Below are 22,014 nucleotides of genomic sequence, written 5' to 3' on the forward strand. Positions count from 1 at the left end.
ACTATTCTGCCACGAGGTATCTAAATTTGATTAAATACTAGAAAGCCTTTAGACCATATTCAGCAAAATACTGGACGCATCGTCTAACAATGTAACAGAGTGATAATGGAAGCTTTAAAGATGAATTTACTACAAAAGGAATGAGCTGTTCTGCAATTATTCCATTCAATTACATTTTTCATTGACTTGCAGTGCAGACCTCATTTGTCACCTTCAGAATCAAAGGACATATTATTGTATTTTTAAAAATCCCACACAATGGTGGATTTATCCCACACGTGACCTTAAAGATAGAATTATGGGTTTGATTTCACTGGGGTTATTTAAAATGCTGCAGCTCCAGGAATTCTGCGAAGATTCTCTGGATAATACAGGTCCTATCTATATCTAGCACAGAAAATGCTAATATAAGGAATGGTAAATGCCTGCTTAAAAGCATCTTAGTTTGACAGTGACCACATGGAGAAAATGAGGATCTAGTTATTGTTTCCACAGTTTGGTGAACTAGGAACACTAATGTGTGCAAGGACAAAATTTACAATTCTCACTTTGTTGACTGATGATGTAGAACAAATGCAGTACCTCAGCTGGTGATTCATTTTGAAGCATCCTCAAAACTTTAAGGAGTGTCCGGGGCTACTTGCTCAAGTTCAGGAAGCGAAAGATCTTACACCATTGTTAAAGAGCGGTTGTATTGCTTATTCATTGAAATGTGGACGTATAAAAAGTAATCTCAAAAGCCACTGATTCTGAGTGCAAAAACAGGTTGATGTGCCAGCAATGTACTGCTGGCTGTATGTGATTACAGTACAGTCGAAGCATATCACATTCAAGCAAGGTACAATATTTGTTTAGGAACGGGCGGCCTTGCTTTATTTTATCATTTCCAGAATCCTTGTTCTATGTTATCAATGTGAAGTTTGAGGCTTGTGCTGGAAATTGCATAATTTCCTGTGCTGGACTGTATTAGTTTTCACAGCAAGGCAAACAAGTTCCTTTTTCAGTGATAAAATTCTATGTTGTCCATTTCTTGTGCTGGGAAAGTTTTTAATTTTAAATAATGTGGAGGCTTTTAATTTTTCGTAACAAAAAATCTGCAAGAGTGGTAAGTTTAACTGGCATGTGTACCTATGTCAAAACATTTTCTACTACAGTCCAGTGCTGTATGGACTAAGGAAACAATGGGACAGGCCCTGTTGTACCATCATCAGTTTCATATTTTTTAACCTCTGCAAGTCTACATTTCTTTCTTTTTTATAAATTCCTCAGAAACAAGAACAGCCATGGAATGAGAACTTCTGTGTCAATGAACAGTTTGAGAAGGTAAGATGCCTTTTTAGTTCTTGTAAGTGTCATGGCTAGCTGGAAGATGTGCAGCAGAATGAGAAGATGCAATGGTATCTAAACCATGGCTGACATCTTTCATTGTTTAAACACAAAAGAGAAATTTGCAAGTGTTACAGAATGTTGTGTATGTGCCACATTCAATGGAACTTCAGACATAATTTTGATGGCTTCTCAAAAAAGTATAATGTGAATAAAAGTTGTCAAGTCATACTTCCATTTGAGCTGCCAACCAAAGGCTTACAGTATGTTTTCTAAAATTGCAACAGTACTTGCTATTTGAGTCACAACACAGTGGCAATAAGCTTATTCCGATGCTTCTTTCACTTACCTGAAAACTCAAAATGGTTTCTAGTTTTTGGAAATATTTTATAAGATTGAGAAGGAGAAGTTATAGTTTGCTCAGGAGTTGAGGCTTCTGTGTCCTCAGTATATCCAGTAATATGGTATTTTAGTCTTACCGACATAAACATGCAGCCTTGTTTAATTGAATTGGTTGGTGTGTCGTGTATGTTGGCGTATGAAATTAATAAGTGTGTACTAGGAATTACTCAATGCCTTTTTTCACGTAGGTCTGGATGTATAAAACACCGCATTGACTAACTGTCTATAAATTGTGGTGTTTTATAAATTCTGATTTTAGAAATAAAACCAGTCTGACTCCAAACCAATACACAGATTCTAAACAAAGCCTCAGACCTAACCTGCATTGTCTAACCTAAAATGTCACCTTTACTTTACACTGACAAAACCTTTAGATCTCTCAGGACCATGACTTGAAAGGAATTCAGGGTTTTACATATACATATTAAATATATACAAGTACATATTAAAAGCTTCTAACTGATGAAACGTTTAACAGCTTCTTAGGTTTGTTTGGTGTGATCTTTTACTTATAAATTCTGTGTCTGTTACTACCTCTGTCACTAACTAGCTCCTGTTGTTCCAATCATCAGGATGGTGCACAGAATAAATAACACATGAATGGTGTGGAACCAGGCATGCTTCTACTTTGCCCTTTGTATGTTTCTTTTACATTAAAGCATACATATTGGTGGAATAAGTACACTCCTTAGCCCCCTCATGCACAAATTGATTTTATTGTACATAGATTTGGTAAAACAGCTTGAAGGTCAATTGATGACACCTTCATGGTCATAGAAACATTTCTGGAATAGCTTCACTCTGAGTTGGCAACTCTATTCATTGTCAATATGTTTACTCCAACAGGTATTTTACCTGATACAGCAAAGCTAATGTTATCTTACATTGCATATGAAACTGGAAATGGATATCATGGTATTGAAACATCCAAAAGATACTACAACTAACCTTTATGCACAAATATTACATTTCTCTGATGTGTAAGTGTTCGGCCTGGTATTAATCAATTAACTTGAATAGAAGGGCATGTTTCCAGTAGAAACCCTAGGTTTATTGAATGTGCAAGTGGGAGTTTAAAACGGAGTTTAAGAGAGCTAAGAGGGGATATGTAAGGATACTGGTAGGCAAAATGAAGGAAAATGTTAAATTGTTTTGTAGGTACAGGAAGGGAAAATGGCTAATGAAGGAAAGAGAACGATACATTAAGGGCCACAGCAGTAATTTGCATGTGGAGCCAGAAGATGGGAATATCACCACCCGGTAGTTCTCCTCCAAACCATCCTGACTTGGGACTATATCATTATTCCCTCATTGTTGTTGCTCAATATCCTAGAATTCTCCTCTAGCTGTTGTGCATTTACTTGTGGCACATAGACTGCACTGGTTCAAGAAGGCAGCTCTCCGGCAGCTTCTCAGGGACAATAAATACTGGCCAGTCAGTGATGCCCAAATCCATAAGTAGAAAAATAAATATACGTAGAGTTCTAAATGATTATGTTGGCTCAGTGTTCACTAGAGAGAGGAATGGTATGGCTATAGAAATCAGGGAGAAGGTCTATGATGTAATTAGATAAACTAGCATAGGCAGTGAGGAGGTTCTGTGTTGTCTGGTAGGCTTGAAAGGACATAAAATCCAGGGGCCGATAAACAGTCTTGGTCTAACTAATTTGATTAAATTTTCAAAGAGGTGACCAGGTGCATAGTTGAGTGCAATGGTAGTCTGCTTGGACTTCAGCAAGACTTTTAGTAAGATCCAGCATGGGAGATTGATAATAAAGGTGAAAGTCTTTGGAAAACTTGGCAAATTGCATCCACAATTGGCTGAGTGACAGGAAGCAGCAGGTGGTAATTGAGGGGTGTTTTTTCCCATGGGAAGTCTGTGTCCAGTGAGATCCCATAGGGGTTATTGTTGGGAACCTTGCTCTTTGTGGTTTATACAATTGATTTAGACTTGAATGTAGGAGGGTTGATCACTAAGCCCCCAGACAATGCAAAAACCAATGGTGTGGTAAATAGTGATGAGTATAGCCTTAAATCACAGAAGGATATAGATGAGCTGGTCAGATGAGCTGATCACAGTCAACTAGAATTCGGCTCAGATAAATGGGAGATGATGCACTTGGGCAGAAAAACACAGCAAGGGAATAGATGATGAATGATTGGTCTCTGGAGAACACTGTGGATTACAGAAAATTTGACATGCAAGTAGGCTGGTCCCTTAAGGTGTCAGGACAGGTGAATAATGTGGCTAAGAAAGCAAATTGGTTACTTGTCTATATTAGTTAAGGCATAGATTGAGGCAGTTATGTTGGAACTGCATAAATCTTTGATTAGGCCACCGCTAAAGTATAGTGTCCATTTCTAAAATCCACATTACAGGAAGGATGCGATGGCATTGATAATGGTGCAACACAGATTTGCCAGAGTGTTGTCTGTGCTGGAGAGTTACAGTTATGAAGAGAAATTGGATAGACTAACAGTGTTTTCCTTAAATGTTGAGAAAAGACTTGATTGAGATGTGTGAAATTATAAGGGCAACAGATAGGATTGACAGGAAGGGACTTTTTCCCTTAAGGATCAATGAAAATTAAGATCAAGAGCAGAAGGTTCAGAGGAGATATCAGGAAAAGTTTTATCTTCCAGAGGATGGTGAGAATCTGGAACTTGCTGCTTGTAATGGTAGTAGAGGCAGAAACCCTCAAAATATTTAAGAAGTAGTTAGATGTGCACTTGTGATGCCGAGATTTACAAACCTATGGGCCAAGTGCTAGAAAATGGGATTAGACAAGTTAGGGGGTTGCTTTGACCAGTGTGGATGTGATGGAGCATTTTTCTGTGCTGTGCTGATCTCTAAGACTCCATGAAAATAAAGTAGTTAAAACTTAAAAGGAGATTGCTTATGAAGCAGTGTTAGCAGTGCAAAATTGTAAACTGTGACAATTCAAGAGCTGTTTCATCATTTATGTTTCCCTTGGGCACAAGATATAAAATCAATGATGGAACATGCTTGCAGAATTATCTTAGCTGACCATCTAGATACTCCTCTATTAAATCTGGGGTCTAAAGGCAGCTTGTGAATGAAATAGTTTGCTAAATAGTTTGCACATGATTTTTTAACAATAGTAAAGAAACAAAAGCCTTGAATTTATGTAGCACTTTTCAACCAGACATTACAAAGCACTTTAAATCAATGAGAATGTAATCCAGTTGTGATTTGGAAAATGTAATCAATTTAGGCACAGCAAATAATAATGTGATAATGATCAGATAGTGTATTTTGTGACATTGTTTACATGATTTACATTCACCAGGCCTAGAGATAATTTCCCTGGTCTCTTCCAAATTCTGCCAAGGCATTTTGCCTGTCGAGGGTCCTGACGGGACCTCAGTTTAGAATCTCAGTAGGTGGTATCTCCAATAGTGCAATTGTCCCTCAGTACTACACTGGATTGCCAGCCAAAGATTTTGTGACTGAGTACTGAAAAAATGATACAAAGTGATAATCTTGAGAGTCAGAAGTGAGAGAGCTACTACCCGAGAAATTGCAAATGGCGCATTCCCCAATTCTCTCCACATCAACTGTACACCCATTCTCTTAAGGTTCAAGACTGCTGAAATGACAATAGCAACTCTAGTGAACAGAACCTCCACTTATTTAAGCAAGTAACCATTAACAGCCCAGAACCTTGCCACAAAGATGTATGGAACTGTGAAATCTTGCAGCACAGGGAAATAGAACAGTTTTGAAAGAACAGTTTTGACCCTTGCCTCTCACCTTTAACTCTTTTACCAATTGCATTGAATTTGCAATCTTTGTTTATCAATCCTTCAGCAAGTGCTTCACCTCTAATCTCTGGTGAAGTTCCGGAAGACTGAAAGGTGGCTAATGAGGTTCCATTGTTTAAGAAAGGTAGCAAAGACAAGCCAGGGAGCTACAGGCCAGCGACCCTTACATCAGTCGTAGGCAAGTTATTAGAGAGGGACAGGATCAATCAACATTTGGATACTTAATCTCTGATTAGGGATAATCAGCACGGATTTGTGTGCAGGAAGTCATGTCTGACAAATCTTTTTGAGTTTTTTTGAGGTAACCAAGAGGATGGATGAGGGTAGGGTAGTGGATGTTGTCTATATGAACTTTAATTAGGCGTTGACATGGTCCCACACAGTAGGCTAGTTATGAGAGTTTGCATGGGATCTAGTGAAAGCTAGCTATTTGGATTCAATATTGGCTCGATGGTAGGAAGTAGAGGGCAATGTTTGAAGGTTGTTTCTCAGTCTGGAGGCCTGTGACTAGAGGTGTGCCATAGAGAGCAGTACTGGGACCTTTGTTATTCATTATTTATGTAAATGATCTGGATGTGAATGCCCAAGGCGTGATTAGTATGTTTGCGGATGATACAAAATTAGGACGTACGGTTGATGTGAAGGTGGTTATCAAAAATTGCAGAGGAATCTTGTTCAAATGGGGAAGTGAGCAGAGAATTGGCAAATTCAATTCAATACTGATTAGTGTGAGGTGTTGCATTTTGGCAAGTCAAACCAAGGTTGAACTTACACATTAAATGGAAAGGTCTTGAGGAATGTTGTGGAACAGATGGACCTAGGCATACAAATACATAGTTTTTTGAAAGTGGCATCATAGGTATACAGGGTAGTGAAAAAGGCATTTAGCATGCTGGCCTTTATCAGTCGAGGCATTGAGTATGGGAGTTAGGATGTAATGTTTCAGTTATATATGTCATTGGTGAGGCCGCACTTAGAGAATTGAGGACAGTTTTGTTCACTCTGTTATAGGGAAGATGTGGTTAAACTGGAAAATGTGCAAAGAATATTTAAGAGGATGTTGCCTGGTCTGAGTTAAAGGAGGTGGTTGGCCAGGATAGGACTTTATTCTTTGGAATTTAGGAGAATGAGGGGTAACCTTATTGAGGTGTATAAAATCATTGGCGGACATAGGTAAGGTGAATGGATATTATCTTTTTCCCAGGGATGGGAAATTGAAAACTGGAGGGCATAGATTTAAGGTGAGAGGGGATAGATTTAAGGTGAAAAGGGATAGATTTAAGAAGAACCTGAGGGCAAATTCACGCATTGGGTGGTGCATATGTGGAATGGGCTGCTGGAGAAAGTGGTTGAGGCAGGTCCAACAGCAACATTTAAAAAACCATTTGGATAGGTAAATGGATGGGAAGGGTTTAGAGGGATATGGACCAAATGGGAGCAATTGGAACTAGCTGAGTGGGCAGCATGGACCAGTGTGGGCTGAAGGACCTGTTTCCATGTTGCATTACTCTATGATTCTGAATAATTAGAGCTTGTTATAGAGTCATTCAATGGAGAGTGTTTCATGGAGGATGCAGCCTGTCTAATCTCTGCTCAAAAGAATACAGGTGATTAACCCCAGGGATCATCAATGTCTCAAATAGACACAAGTATTTTACTGGAGATAAAAAGAAATGAACAAGTACTGACAGATAGGAATGTCATAGAGCCACAGAATTGTTGCTGCACAGAAGGACTTCATCCAGCAAGTTGAGTCCATGCCAACTTCCTTCAAATCTAATTTAAGCTGTCCCCATAGTTGAACACTTGTGCCCTGTAGGTACAGATCCACTTCTGTTTTGAATCTATCTCCAAAACTCTCAGGCAGCATATTCCAAAATCAAACCTCTGCTGCAAAAGATAGTTTTTTTAAAAATTCTCATGTTGCCTTCCATTCAGCGTACAACCATATCCTCTAGTTCTCTAATGAAAGCAGAAATTCCGACAGAAACTCAGCAGATCTGACAGCATCTGTGCAGAGAAAGCAGAGATAACATTTCAGTCTAGTGAGCCTTATTCAAAACTGATATTACTTAGGATTTATATATACTGATGAAAGGAAGTAGGGAGAAAGAGTAAGCAGATAGGTGGAGATGGAGCCAGACTGTTAGGCATAGAAAAAGATTGATAATGGTGAGCCAGAGAAGGAGAAAATCTGATAATCGGGACCATAAGTTGGTGAAATGGTTGGCTGTGCTAAAAGTAGCCCATCACTAGAGGGACCTGGGGTGTGAGTATGGGTGAAGGACATGGAATGAGGTATTCAGGTTCTAAAATTGTTGAGATAACAAGGTGTAGAGCTGGATGAACACAGCAGGCCAAGTAGCATCAGCGGAGTGGGAAGGCTGACATTTCGGGCCGAGACTCTTCATAAATGGGGGTGGGGAAGGAGGTTCTGAAATAAATAGGGAGAGAGGGGAGACAGATTGAAGACGGATAGAGGAGAACACAGATGGAGAGGAGACAATCCGGTCAAAGGGGGGGGATGGACCCAGTAAAGGTGAGTGTGGGCGGGGAGGTAGGGAGGAGATCCCGAAACGTCAGCCTTCTTGCTCCTCTGATGATGCTTGGCCTGCTGTGTTCATCCAGCTCTACACCTTGTTACCTCAGATTCTGCAGCAGCTACAGTTCTTACTATCTTTGAAATAATTTTAACCCCACTGTGAAGCCTTTTCTAAGGATGTCTACCCTGAAGACGTTACCCACCTCCCTCCAGAAAAACCTCAGGGGATCTCTCTCCCACTGCAAATCTCTTGTAATCTTTTCGGCCTTGAAACTGCTCGACCACGTCCTGAAGCAAACCAGGTACGACAGTCACATCACCTTTCTTAATAGGTGCCTACAGAACATATCATCCCCAATGGACTACAGTCCACATTCAGGCCTTCTCAATTTTTCACCAACCGCGACAATGTCTACATTCAGAACATTGAGACCCTTCAGAGGAGTTTCTCCCTGCGACTCCTGAACACACACTCACAGCAATGCGCCGCCATCTCCTGGCACTACAATCAAGCCTACCCCAGCTCAGAACCTCCCTCTCCCAGGCCTGCAAAGGACTCTCCTGTTTTTTATTCTTCGTAGGATCCACAACCTGAACTCACAATTCTACTCAGCTTTATTGGACACAAAAAACAGTAAGTACAGAAAACTTACTGGTACCTACCACCCAAAACGGGCTTCCTCCACTTCCCATAAGCCCTACCCAGGACCTTGCCCACAATGTGCCCACTGCCATTGGCCATGTGGTCACTGTTGGAACAACCACAGATGGCATCACATCCTCTGCTGCCAGGTACACCACTTCCGGGACAGCGAATTCCACTGCCTCCATTTCTGGGGCCAACACCATAGACACTGAGGACTCACCTACCATCACCACTGCTGCTGCTGCCTCCGCCGCTCTGCCCACCACTGAGGCAGCTCCGCCCACCGCCGACACCGATGCAACTCTGCCCAATGCCGATGCAACTCCACCCACCACGGCCGACGCAACTCCACCCTCAGCTGATGCCAATGTTCCTCCTACCACCGCCTCCACAACCAGCAGCTCCAGAGGATACAGAAGCACCCAGCCCTGCCAAGTCTTCACCATCCCCCCAGACCTCCCCCTGACTGAGGACGAAAGGTCAGTCCTCAGTAAAAGGCTTACCTTTGTTCCTCTCTGCCCACACATCAATGAATACTGGTCACGTTTGGACATCGAGCAGTTTTTCCGCCACCTCTGCCTCCATGCTTACTTCTTCAATCATGAGCTTAACCCTCACTCTACTGACCCCTTCTCCCGCCTCCAAAGCACCCCCTCCTCCAAGCCAGCATCCCAAGGCCTCCTAGCCTCCCTTGACCTCTTCATCTCTAACTGCCGTCAATTGCCTCGACCTCTCCACCCCGCTCACCCACTCCAACCTCTCCCCCACAGAACGTGCAGCCCTCCACTCTCTCTGTTCCAATCCCAACCTCACCATAAAACCGTGATCAGAGATAATGGGAACTGCAGATGCTGGAGAATCCGAGATAACAAAGTGTGGAGCTGGATGAACACAGCAGCGCAAGCAGCATCTTAAGATGCTTGGCCTGCTGTGTTCATCCAGCTCCACACTTTGTTATCTCACCATAAAAGCCACAGACAAGGGAGGCACAGTTGTAGTATGGCGCACTGACCTCTACATCGCCGAGGCCAGGCGCCAACTCTCTGACACTTCCTTCTACTGTCCCCTTGTTCATGACCCCACCTCTGAACACAAAATAATTATCTCCCAAACCATCCACAACCTCATCACTTCAGGTGACCTCCCTTCGACAGCCTCCAACCTCATCGTTCCCCAACACCACCCCACCCGCTTCCATCTCCTTCCCAAAATCCACAAACCTGACTGCCCTTGTCTCCACCTGCTCCTGCCCCACAAAAATTATCTTCACCTATTTGGACTCCATTTTTCCCCCATGGTCCAGGAACTCTCCACCTATGTCGGTGACACCACCCACACCTTTCACCTCCTCCAGAACATTCAATTCCCCGGCCCTCCACACCTCATCTTTACCACGGACGTCCAGTCCCTATCCACCTGCATTCCCCATGCAGATGGCCTAAAGGCCCTCCGCTTCCTCCTGTCCCGCAGGCCCGACCAGTCCCCTTCCACTGACACCCTCATCCGCTTAGCTGAACTCGTCCTTACTCTCACAACTTCTCTTTCAATTCCTCCCACTTTCTGCAGACAAAGGGCGTGGCCATGGGTACCTGCATGGGCCCAAGCTATGCCTGCCTCTTTGTAGGTTATATGGAACAACCCCTCTTCCATACTCACACTGACCCTAAAACCCACCTCTTCCTCCGTGACATTGATGACTGTATCGGCACCTCATTGTGCTCCCATGAGGAGTTAGAACAGTTCATCCACTTCACTGACACCTTCTAGCCCAACCTTAAGTTCACCTGGACCATCTCTAATACCTCTCTCTCCTTCCTGGACCTCTCTGTCTCCGTCTCCAACAACCATCTGGAAACCGATATCCATTTCAAGCCCGCCGGCTCTCACAACCACCTAGAATACACCTCCTCCCACAAACCTTCCTGTAAAAATGCCATCCTCTATTCCCAATTCCTTCACCTCTGCCGCAACTGCTCCCAGGATGAGGCATTCCACTACCGTACATCTCAGATGCCCTTGTTTTTCAAGAACCGCAACTTCCCCACCTCAGTGGTCAAGAATGCCCTCGACCGTGTCTACCGCGTATCCCGCAACCCATCCTGCACACCCCCTCCCCGCAATAACAACCAAAACAGAATCCCCCTCATCCTCACGTACCACCCCACCAACCTTCGGATCCAACGCATCATCCTTCGACACTTCGGCAATTGCAGTCCGAGCCCTCCACCAAAGACATTTTTCCCTTCCCACCCTTATCTGCCTTCCGGAGGGACCACTCTCTCTGTGATTTCCTTATCCGCTCCACACTCCCTTCCAGCCCCACCACACCCGGCACATTTTTCCTGCAACTGCAGTAAGTGCTACTCCTGCACCTACACCACCCCCCCTCACCCCCATCTCAGGCCCCAAGAAGACTTTCCATATCAAGAAGATGTTCACCTGCACATCTGCTAGTGTGGTATATTGTATCCGCTGTTCCTGCATTGGGGAAACCAAGAGGAGGCTTGGGGATCGCTTTGCAGAACATCTACTCTCGGTTCACTCTAAACAACTGCACCTCCCAGTCCCAAAACATTTCAACTCCTCCTCCCATTCTGCAAATGGCCTGTCCATCCTGGGCCTCCTGCAGTGCCACAACGATGCTACCCGAAGGTTGCAGGAATAGCAACTCATATTCCGCTTGGGAACCCTGCAGCCCAATGGTATCAATGTAGATGTCACAAGCTTCAAAGTATCCCCTCTGCCCTACTGCATTGCAAAACCAGCCCAGCTCGTCCCTGCCTCCCTAACCTGTCCTTCCTCCCACCTATCCGCTCCTCCTGCCTCAAGCCCCACCCCCATCTCCGACCTACTAACCTCATCCTGCCCCCTTTAACTGTCCGACCCCCTGGGCTGACCTATCTCCTCCCTAACTCTCCACCTACATTCACCTTTACTGGCTCCATCCCCACCTCTTCAGCTGGTCTGTCTCCTCTCCACCTATCTTCTCTATCCATCTTGTGGCTGCCTTCCCCTCTCTCCCTATTTATTTCAGAACATCCATCCCCTCCCCCATTTCTGAAGAAGGGTCTCAGCCTGAAACCTCAGCCTTCATGATCCTCTGATGCTGCTTGGCCTGCTGTGTTCATCCAGCTCTACACCTTGTTATGTCACATTCTCCAGCATCTGCAGTTCCTACTATCTCTAAAATTGTTGAACTTGGTGTTCAGTCCTGATGGCTGCAGGGTCCCCAAATGGAAAATCTGATGCAGTTCTTCCAGCTTACATTGAGCCTTGCTGGAGCACTGCAGCATGCCCAAAACAGAAATGTTGCCCAGGTTGCAATGTAGTGTATTGAAGTGGCAAGCAACTGGAAACTTGGTGTTTTGTGGCGAAATAGAAACTAACTTATGTTTGAAAGGAGCCAATTTAACTACTTTTTTTGAGTTAACAAAATAGACTTTATTAATTACTGAAGCAGGATATTTAATAACACACACTTATTCATGCATACAATACACAATAGACAATAGGTGATGAGTAGGCCTTTTGGCCCCTTGAGCCAGCACCACCATTCATTATGATCATGGCTGATCATCCACAATCAGTATCCTGTTCCTGCCTTATCCCCACAACCCTTGATTCCACCATCTTTAAGAGCTCTACCCATCTCTTTCTTGAAAGTATCCAGAGAGTTGGCCTCCACTGCCTCTGGAGCAGAGCATTCCATATATCCCCCACTCTCGGGGACAAGAAGTTTTTTCCTCAACTCTGTTCTAAATGGCCTACCCCTTATTTTTAAGCTGTGTTCTCTGGTTCTGGACTCACCCATCAGCAGAAACATGCTTCCTTCCTCCAGAGTATCCAATCTCTTAATAATCTTACACCTCTCAATCAGATCCCTCTCATCCTTCTAAACTCAAGAGTATACAAGCCCAGTCGCTCCAATCTTTCAACATATGATAGCCTTGCCGTTCTGGGAATTAACGTCGTGAATTCCCTGTTTTCTCTCTCCCTCCTTTCTTGAAACATTAGCCACCCTCCAATCTACAGGAACTGATCCTGAATCTATAGAATATTGAAAAATGTTTACCAATGCGCCCACGATTTCTAGAGCCACCTCCTTAAGTAGCCTGAGATGCAGACTATCAGGTCCTGGGGACTTATCAGCCTTCAGACCTAACAGTCTATCCAACACCATTTCCTGTCTAATATAAATACCCTTCAGTTCGTCCATTACCCTAGGTCCTTCAGCCACTATTACATCTGGGAGATTGCTTGTGTCTTCCCTAGTGAAGACAGATCCAAAGTACCTATTTAACTCTTCTGCCATTTCCTTGTTCCCCATAATAAATTCATCCGTTTCTGTCTTCAAGGGCCCAATTTTAGTCTTAACCATTTATTTTCTTTTCACCTACCTAAAAAAGCTCCCTTATATTTTTGGCAAGTTTGCCTTCGTACCTTATTTTTTCTCTGCTTATTGCCTTTTTAGTTATCTTCTGTTGCTCTTTAAAAGTTTCCCAGTCCTCCAGCTTCTTGCTCATCTTTGCTATGTTATACTTCTTCTCTTTTATCTTCATACAGTCCTTAACTTGCCTTGTCAGCCACGGCCACCCCTGCCTCCCCATAGGATCTTTCTTCCTCTTTGGTATGGACTGATCCTGCACCTTCTGCATTATATCCAGAAATACCTGCCATTGTTGTTCCACTGCCATCCCTGCGAGGGTATTGTACCACTGAACTTTGGCCAGCTCCTCCCTCATAGCTCCATAGTTCCCTTTATTCAACTGCAATACTGACACATCCGATTCTCCCTCTCAAATTGTTGGAATTTATACACATGTTGGAATAAGAGGTAAAACCAAAGGATAAAAGTTTGGTAAAAACAAACATACAGCTCAGTCTGTGAATTGTTCACATAGTGTTTAGTTGAACATTTTGGCTGTTGTAGTGGAGATTACCAATAGCACTGAAGCTGGTAATTGAACTGTTGGCTTGCAGATCGGCTGAGATTCTGATTCCTTTTGATTGTGACTCTGTTTCTTTCAGCACATTCTGTCTTCAATTTGGTTTTTTTGCTGATTATGAACCTGACAATGGTCATAATCTCTTTTCTGATTAATTTTAATCTTGCTGACTTCGTGTTTTCAATAGGTTGGATTAGTTATTATCTCAGTACAACTTTTCTGAAATTGAGCGAACTGCAGGAGCTTCAAGTACAAGTTATATCCAGTCCAAACACTGCTTCACTGGCCCTATATGAAATAACTCTACAGAAGCTGGTATCCCTTCAACAAGTCACCCCTTATTTATGTTCTTGACACTGATCCAGCTTCCTTGGAGCCAGCTATGAGAATGAACGGGATGTCTGTCACTTCTGTTATTATCTATCAGTCAGGCTCCCTGATTTGGACTAAATTAACAGTCTCTATCAGCGAGCTCCTATTCTGTGAGGATCATCTGGCTGATCTTGTTACAATCACTACACCCTCCCTTTCTGAATCTGAGGAATTAGGTTTGTTTTTTCTTTGTTGTAGCTCCACCTGGGGCGCTTTAGCACTGGGTCAGCTTCCTCCAAATCTGCCTCTGATATGGGCGGCTTGTAGCACGTACTAGCTTCCCTCTAGTGCCTGGAGTGTCTCAGAAGAAGTTCATTGTCCTCTTCATGCAGCAAAGACTGTTTGTTTGCTTTTTTTTGTTGATTCTGCAATCTCTGAAACTGCTGCACCAGCATCGCCTGCCATTAGAAGCGCGGGACCATTTAACCAGACATTTATTTTGATTGGTTCTGATTTGGATGTTGCTAAGTAATTTAGTTGTTCTAAACTAGATGTAGGTAGACTTTTCAGGGTGCACATTCTCCTGGATAGCGGCCTATGAGTTCACCTGCTCCATTTAGATGTAAAAGGGTTCTTTTGCTGTCTCAACTCCACGTGGAACATAGATCATAGAACATAACAGCACTGTACAGGCCCTTCAGCCCATGATGTTGTGCCGACCTATTATCCTACTAAAATCAATCTACCCTGCATACCCTTCATTTTACTATCCTCCATGTGCCAATCCAAGAATCGCTTAAAAGTCTCTAAAGTATCTGACTCCACTACCATTGCTGGCAGCACATTCCACACGCCCAACACTCTGTGTGAAGAACCTAGCTTTGACATCTCCCCTATACCTTCCTCCAATCACCTTAAATTTATGCCCCTCATAATAGTCATTTCCACCCTGGGAAAAAGTCTCTGGCTATCCAATCTATCTATGCCTTTCATCATTTTGTATACCTCTATCAAGTCACCTCTCATCCTTCTTCGCTCCAATGAAAAAAACCCTAACTCCCTCAACCTTTCCTTGTAAGACCTGCCCTCCAGTCCAGGCAGCATCCTTGTAAATCTCCTCTCTGCGCCCTCTCTCTAAAGCTTCCACACCCTTCCTATAATGAGGTGACCAGAACTGAACACAATATTCCAAGAGTGATCTAACCAGAATTTTCTAGACCTGCAGCATAACCTCACTGCTCTTAAACTCAGTTCCTCTCCAAATGAAAGCCAACATACCATACACCTTCTTTACAACCCTATCAATTTGGGTAACAACTTTGAAGGATCTGTGGACGTGGACTCCAAGATTCCTCTTTTCCTCCACGCTGCCGAGAATCCTGCTATTAACCCTTTATTCTGCATTCAAATTTGACCTTCTAAAATGAATTGCTTGACACTTCTCTAGGCTGAATTCCATCTGCCACTTCTATGCTCAGCTCTGCATCCTGTCAACTGCTCTCCACGCTGTCCAAAACTCCAGCAACATTCGGGTCATTGGCAAACTTACAAACCCGGCCTTCCACTTCCTCATCCAAGTCATTCATAAGGATCACAAAGAGCAGAGGTCCCAGAACAGATCCCTGAGGAACACTGCTGGTCACCGAGCTCTAGGTTAAATACTTTCCATCTACTACCACCCTCTGTCTTCTATTGGACAGTCAGTTTTGTATCCAGTCAGCCAAATTTCCCTGAACCCCATGCCCCCTTACTTTCTGAATGATCCTACCATGTGGAACCTTATCAAATACCTTGCTAAAATCCATATGTACCACATCCACTGCTCTGTCTTCATCAATATGTTTTGACACATTCTCAAAGAATTCAATAAGGCTTGTGAGGCATGCCCTGCCCCTCGCAAAGCCATGCTGACTATTTCTAATCAAACTGTGCTTTTCCAAACAATCATAAATACTATTTCTCAGAATCCTCTCCAATAATTTGCCCACCAGCTAAGTAAGACTGACCAGTCTACTATTTCCAGGATTATCCTTATTCCCTTTCTTGAACAAGAGAATGATATTCACCACCCTCCAATCATCTGGCACTACTCTGAGGACGCAAAGATCATTGCCAAAGGGGCAGTAATGTCATCCCTCTCTTCCCATGGTAAATTTGGGTATATCCCATCTGGCCCAGGGGACTTATCCATCCTCATGTTTTTCAAGATTACTAGTACACCCTCCTTCCTAACATCAACCTGTTCAAGCAATTCTGCCTGTTTCATGCTGTCCTCATAAACATCAAGGTCCCTCTCATGGTGAATATTGAAAAAAAGTATTCATTAAGGACCTCCCTTACCTCCTCTGACTCTGCACACAAGTTCCCTCCACTATCCCTGATTGGCCCTACCCTCACTCTGGCCATCCTCTTGTTCCTCACATAAGTATAGAAAGCCTTGGGGTTTTCCTTGATCCTACTTGCCAAGGTGTTCTCATATTCCCTTCTAGCTCTCCTAAGTCCATTCTTCAGTTCCTTCCTGGCCACCTTATAGCCCTCTAGAGCCCTGTCTGATCCTTGCTTCCTCAACCTTAAGTAAGCTTCCTTCTTCCTCCTGACTAAGCGTTCCACACGTCTTGTCATCCAATATTCCTTCACTATACCATCCTTTGCTTGCCTCAGTGGAACAAACCAATCCAGTACCTGTAGCAATTGCTCCCTAAATAGCCTTCACATTTCTGTCATGCATACTGGCAACAAACACAGTGGCTTGCCGGCCTGGATCCTGAAGAAAATGTTAACTGTTTGGCCAAGGCTTGGTGTGGTTTTGGGGTTTTGTGTGGGCTGACCTAAACTCCCTCTGTTCAGGATTTAATCTGAGTGAGGCAATGCATTGCTTCCCATTTTGGATTTTTGCAGGTGCATTTGATATGGTTGTGTCATTAATCTCACATATCATATGATCTCTCAGCATCTCATTCAGGGTTAAACCAAAGTTCACATGCCTCTGCCAGTCATCTTAACCTAGTCAAAAATCCCAATATAGATTCTCCCGGTTTTCGAATTGCCAAATAAAACCGACAGTCTCTCCAAATTAGAGGAGATTTGAGATAGTCATATTCCTGAACTAAATCTGTTAGATTTTAGTATCTGGTGCTTCAGGGAACATTAGGTTTCTAATAACTGAAAAAGCCATGTGTCCACATGATGTCAGAAGAATTACTCATTGCTTTTATCTGCTCCAATGTCATTTGCCTACAAAAAAAAAGCATGCTTTGCACATGCTGGGCACAGTCTCTGGCAGAACTGATGAATCAAGCTTCCCAAATAATGGCATGATGCCATAAATGCTTAATCTAACACAAAAATGATGGTAGCAAGTGAATTTCTTTAGGACTGTGCTCATCACCACTGAAATAATTCCAAAGAGGCCAGTACCCCTTCATCAAGTCACCTTTTATTTACGCATGTACAGTACTTGACACTGATCCAGCTTCCTCAGAGCCAGCTCTGAGTGAACAGGATGTCTGACACTCTTGTTCTTTTCTTTGCTGTGTTCTTTTCATTTTCCCCACAACACCTGTGTTGCATGGGTATATGTGCAGCGACTTGGTAAAGACATCATTGCATTATTACACAAAAAATTTATTCAAGATTTCCACCATCAGGAAAATGCCCATGTGGCCAGTGAGCCAGTAACAAGCGAAGCTTGATATGGGCAATGCTTATGTGAAAAACAATAGAGAAGGAAGAGGATAGGGATCAACTCAAAACAGAATTAGAGGAGGAAAGACATTCCTGATCTGATCTATCAGTCAGGTTTCCCTGATTGGACAGCCCCAATCCATCCACCTGGCTGACCTCATTAAAATCACTACACCGTACATTAGTTTAAGTAGCATTATATTAGAAGCTGCAAAATAGGCCGAATAGACCAACTCAGGTCAAATTTGATTGTAGGTTGAGCATGTTGATATTTCAAACATCAGACGGTCTTCCCCTTGAGTTGGAAAGGTATTGCAATAATTTTCCAGCAAGCCAGAATTATGAAGATATTTTCCCTCCACATTGATTGCCCAGGCCCTCTGTGAACTTTAAACATCCTAAAACGTTTTCAACGTTTTCAGGCATTTTCAGGCACCATGAAACTGTGCTTTGGCAGTGCCTCTTTAAGCTGGTGAGATTGGTGTTGGTCCTATACTACATGCCTTTCCTCTGACGTTTCTGACTCTAACTTGGAGTTTTGACTTTTTTGGTAGGTTCCAAACACTTGGGAAATTTCAGCATCCCGAGCAATTCGCACAAAGGTAACTTGAAATGACTTCCGCGTGGCTCTGACATACAATTCCCTTCTGTGCTGCTGCAAAGGTTATCTTCCCATCAGAAGATCTGACCCATTTAAAATACTTTTCAATACGAAGAGTTACTTTAATATTACATTTTAAAAGTTTTATGATTTTGCTAGTTGAAAGAAGATTACAGATTCAACAATATGTAATTTAGTTTGAATGCAAAATCATTTTCATATCATTGCAATTTGTTGTCCTCCAGCTGTGTACATTTACATTTGATTGTTCTTTGGAATTTCTATTACGCAGAAAACCTATTGATATTGTGATCACTATTTCCCATTTTTTTTCCACCGAAACATGTTCCACTTGTCCCACTCTATTCTCTAGAATGATTCTGACCACAGTTTTCTACCACGGTGCTGTAGATATACTGATCAGATATGTACTTCTCTCAGAAGTTCTTCATCCTTTCTACTCTTTACAGTGTGACTATCACAATAATATTTGGATAATTGGAGTCCATCATTATTACCACTCTATTATCTTTTAGCAATGTGGCTGTGAATGTGTACCTCTACCTCCTACCCACTATATTTATAATATTATTTTATGTTTATCTATATAATTGTGTTACATTGGTTTTAATAATTAAATATGATATCATATGTACCTAAATGCACCACTGCAGACTGGTGGGGCTAAAAAGCCTACTCCTGTTGCTAAGTCATTGTTCTCTGTTGCAGGGTGTTACTAACATAATTATCAAATGTTTGTCAGCAGCATAACAGAACAAATTATTTACTTAATCTTTGGCAGAACCATTTATTCTGATAATGCATTATCATTGTGCTATTTATATTCTCAGTGAATGCAGGTTACCCACTGAGACTTGCCTTGCAGTTTTGAAATTATCTTCCCATATGAAAAAGTTGCTGTAATTATTGAAAAGATTGATTCTTAAGGAAGAAAATTTAATAAAACATCATTCAAGCCAGGAAGTACCACAAGAAGGGGTCTGTTCAACACTGGTGTTCATGATACATTTGATTTTTCTTCAATTCCTGTTTCAGGTAATCTAATCTGCATATCCTTCTCTTCCTTTTCCCCTCAGGTATTTATCTAGATTTCCCTTTGAGGTATCGTTGCTGTTTGCATCAACCATGTCATAGCAGATTCTAATTTTGCATCTTTCTTTGAATAATGTAGTGCCATTATTTTTGGAGCAAGTAAACAAGTGACAAACCTTGTTCCGTGTTTGAATACCAAGTTACATAGTGAGATTATCAATGTGTCAGAACTCAGATGAAAAACAGAATTTGAATAATTTTACCAAGAATAAACTGTCCTGATTTGTGATCTTTACAAGAGTATTAAACTGGCCATTATATCACAAGGAAAGCAGCTCGAAGATTTGAAGGTGTGATGAGCATTATAACTGGCAATAACGTCTCTTAGTTACTTCACTGATAACTATGTGCCATAATGGAAGGCAGCTATTGAATATAATTGTGTCAATTATACCTAATATCCATTTTAATGCCACAGAAAACAACATTTTTCACTTTGGTTCAAAACTTCATGGTTTCTTTAGTACTTGCAATTAACAAAACTGCTCATATTTAGGTAGGATTTTATTGCATGGATTGGTATACATATTATTTTGGAGAAGTCTAGGTCTGGCTCAATGGAGGAGAGTATTAATAATCTTCTAGGGGTTATAATGTGTGAGATTCATATGCAAAAGGACTTAAGACAATAATAGTCAGGAAATGACCAGCTTGTCCATCAAGAGGCAGTGTTTGGCTCTGCTGCCTCACAGTGCCAGGGAGCCAGTTCAATTCTACCCTTGGACTACTGTCTGTGTAGAGTTTGCATATTGTCCCTGAGTGTTGCCTTGGTTTCCTCTTGGGTTCTCTGGTTTCCTCTCATAGCCTGAAGGCTAGGTGGATTGTCCATGGTGTCCAGAGATGTGCAGGCTAGGTGGGTTAGCCATGGGAACTGCAGGGTAACAGGGATAGGGTTGGGGGTTGGCTCAGTGTGAGATGTTGTTTGGAGGGTTGACTGGACTCAATGGGCTGAATGGCCGGCTCCCGCTCTGCAGGGAATCTATGATAAGCTGAATGCCTAGATTTACTCCAATACCTAGAATGGGAGAGTTTTCTTTGGAAGGAATGTCAGTCAGCCCAGGCTCATGTTGTTTGGAGTTAGAAAGAAACTATTTTAAGCTCGAGTAATTATTTTAAGATTTCAACACAAGAAAATCTAATTTCTAATCATAGCCAATGTATCACTTATGATAGCCACTTTTCACACTCCAATGGTGTTACCCTTTGGGCTGGATATTATATTGTGCATGGTACATAACATACCCTTTCACTCTATCCTCAGCTGAAACATTGTGGGTGAATCTATCCAGAATCCTTTTGCCCTGCAGCAATTTAATTCTGAGAAAAGCATTAACTGTTTTAAGATAAAACCTCCACCTCCATCTTGGGAGGCAATCATGGCAATAATTGATGCTACTAGTCGGGTTTAGAGCAGCACCACTGGAAATTGATGCTGGGTCTGGCTAAAAGTTATTAGAAAAATAATCTAGTGGGAAAATAATGACTTTTTTTCACTCAGAGTTTTAAGGTCTAGAATAGTGGTGAAAACTGGTTCCATTATTAAGGTTCAAAAGGAGTTGGACATGGATTTGTGAGGATAAGAAGCTCCAATGTTACAGATAAAAACGGAGATACGAGATTAAGCTTGACTGCCCTTTCAAAGAACTTGCACAAATATGATGTTCTGAATGGCCACATTCTGTGCTGTAAGCTTTATAGATTTATTATGAAGGCTGATGCTGCTGACATTCAATTTGAGACATTATGATTCACTTTTGAATTTAAGAAAAATTGATCAGAATATTTTCAGAACATAGGAACAGAAGTGGCCCATTCAGCTCCTTGAGTCTATTTCAGCATTCATTGCGAACAAGACTGATCTGTGGCCTAACACCATATTTCTGCCTCTGACCCATACCTCCCAATAGCTTCGCTTAACAAAAATTTATCAATCTTGGATTTAAAGTACTTACTGATTCAGGATCCACTGCTGTTTATGGAAGAGATCTCTAAGTATTAACCACCCTTTGTGAGTAGAAGTGCTTCCTAACATCTCTCCTAAACAGTCTGGCCCTAATTCTCAGACTATTTCCCCTACTTCTAGAATCCCAATGCGTGAAATAGTTTATCTTTATCAATCCTTTTCCTGTTAATATGTTGAAGACGTCAATCAGATCACCCCTTAACTTCTAAATTCCAGATAAAATGGGCCTAATTTTTACTATCTCTTCTCATTACTTAACCCCTGGAGTCCCAGTAGCATTCTTGTAACCCAATGTTGTTCTCCCTCCAAGGTCGATGTATTTTTTGATTTTTATCTTTCCTAAGGTTTGCTGCCAGGTCTCTAGCGTTACTCCAAATGGGGTCTAACCAAACTTTATATAATTGCAATATTGACGCCTGCATCCTTGTACAGGGGGTTCTGCTATAATGTGTGTTCCAGCAAGGCAAATAGGCTATAATGTGATTGACGATAAGGGAAATGGTATTTCTAAACTGTGTACTTGTGTTGGCTATCATGCGATTCCATCAAGCACACATCAACCTCGTGGGCTTTGTCAAAGGTATATTTCTTTTTTTCAATCCTCACAGATGGGCAGCACGGTGGCTCAGCAGTTAGCACTGCTGCCTCACAGCACTAGGGGCCTGGGCTCAATTCCACCCTCTGGCAACTGTC

General features: G+C 42.3%; 1 protein-coding gene across 1 annotated transcript in view; it reads left to right on the top strand.

The window, feature by feature from the left end:
- The first annotated feature begins 701 nt into the window (after positions 1-701).
- Positions 702-22,014, top strand: part of LOC125454879 (ribosomal protein S6 kinase alpha-2) — a 427,165-nt gene continuing 405,852 nt past the window's right edge. The window contains exons 1-3 of the mRNA XM_059648491.1: positions 702-838; positions 1,270-1,323; positions 18,199-18,246. Coding sequence (XP_059504474.1) covers positions 1,289-1,323; positions 18,199-18,246 — 83 coding nt within the window. The 5' untranslated portion in view covers positions 702-838; positions 1,270-1,288. The remainder of the gene's footprint in view (positions 839-1,269; positions 1,324-18,198; positions 18,247-22,014) is intronic.

The sequence above is a fragment of the Stegostoma tigrinum genome, chromosome 9, assembly GCF_030684315.1.
Source record: "Stegostoma tigrinum isolate sSteTig4 chromosome 9, sSteTig4.hap1, whole genome shotgun sequence".
Classification (NCBI taxonomy): Eukaryota; Metazoa; Chordata; class Chondrichthyes; order Orectolobiformes; family Stegostomatidae; genus Stegostoma; species Stegostoma tigrinum.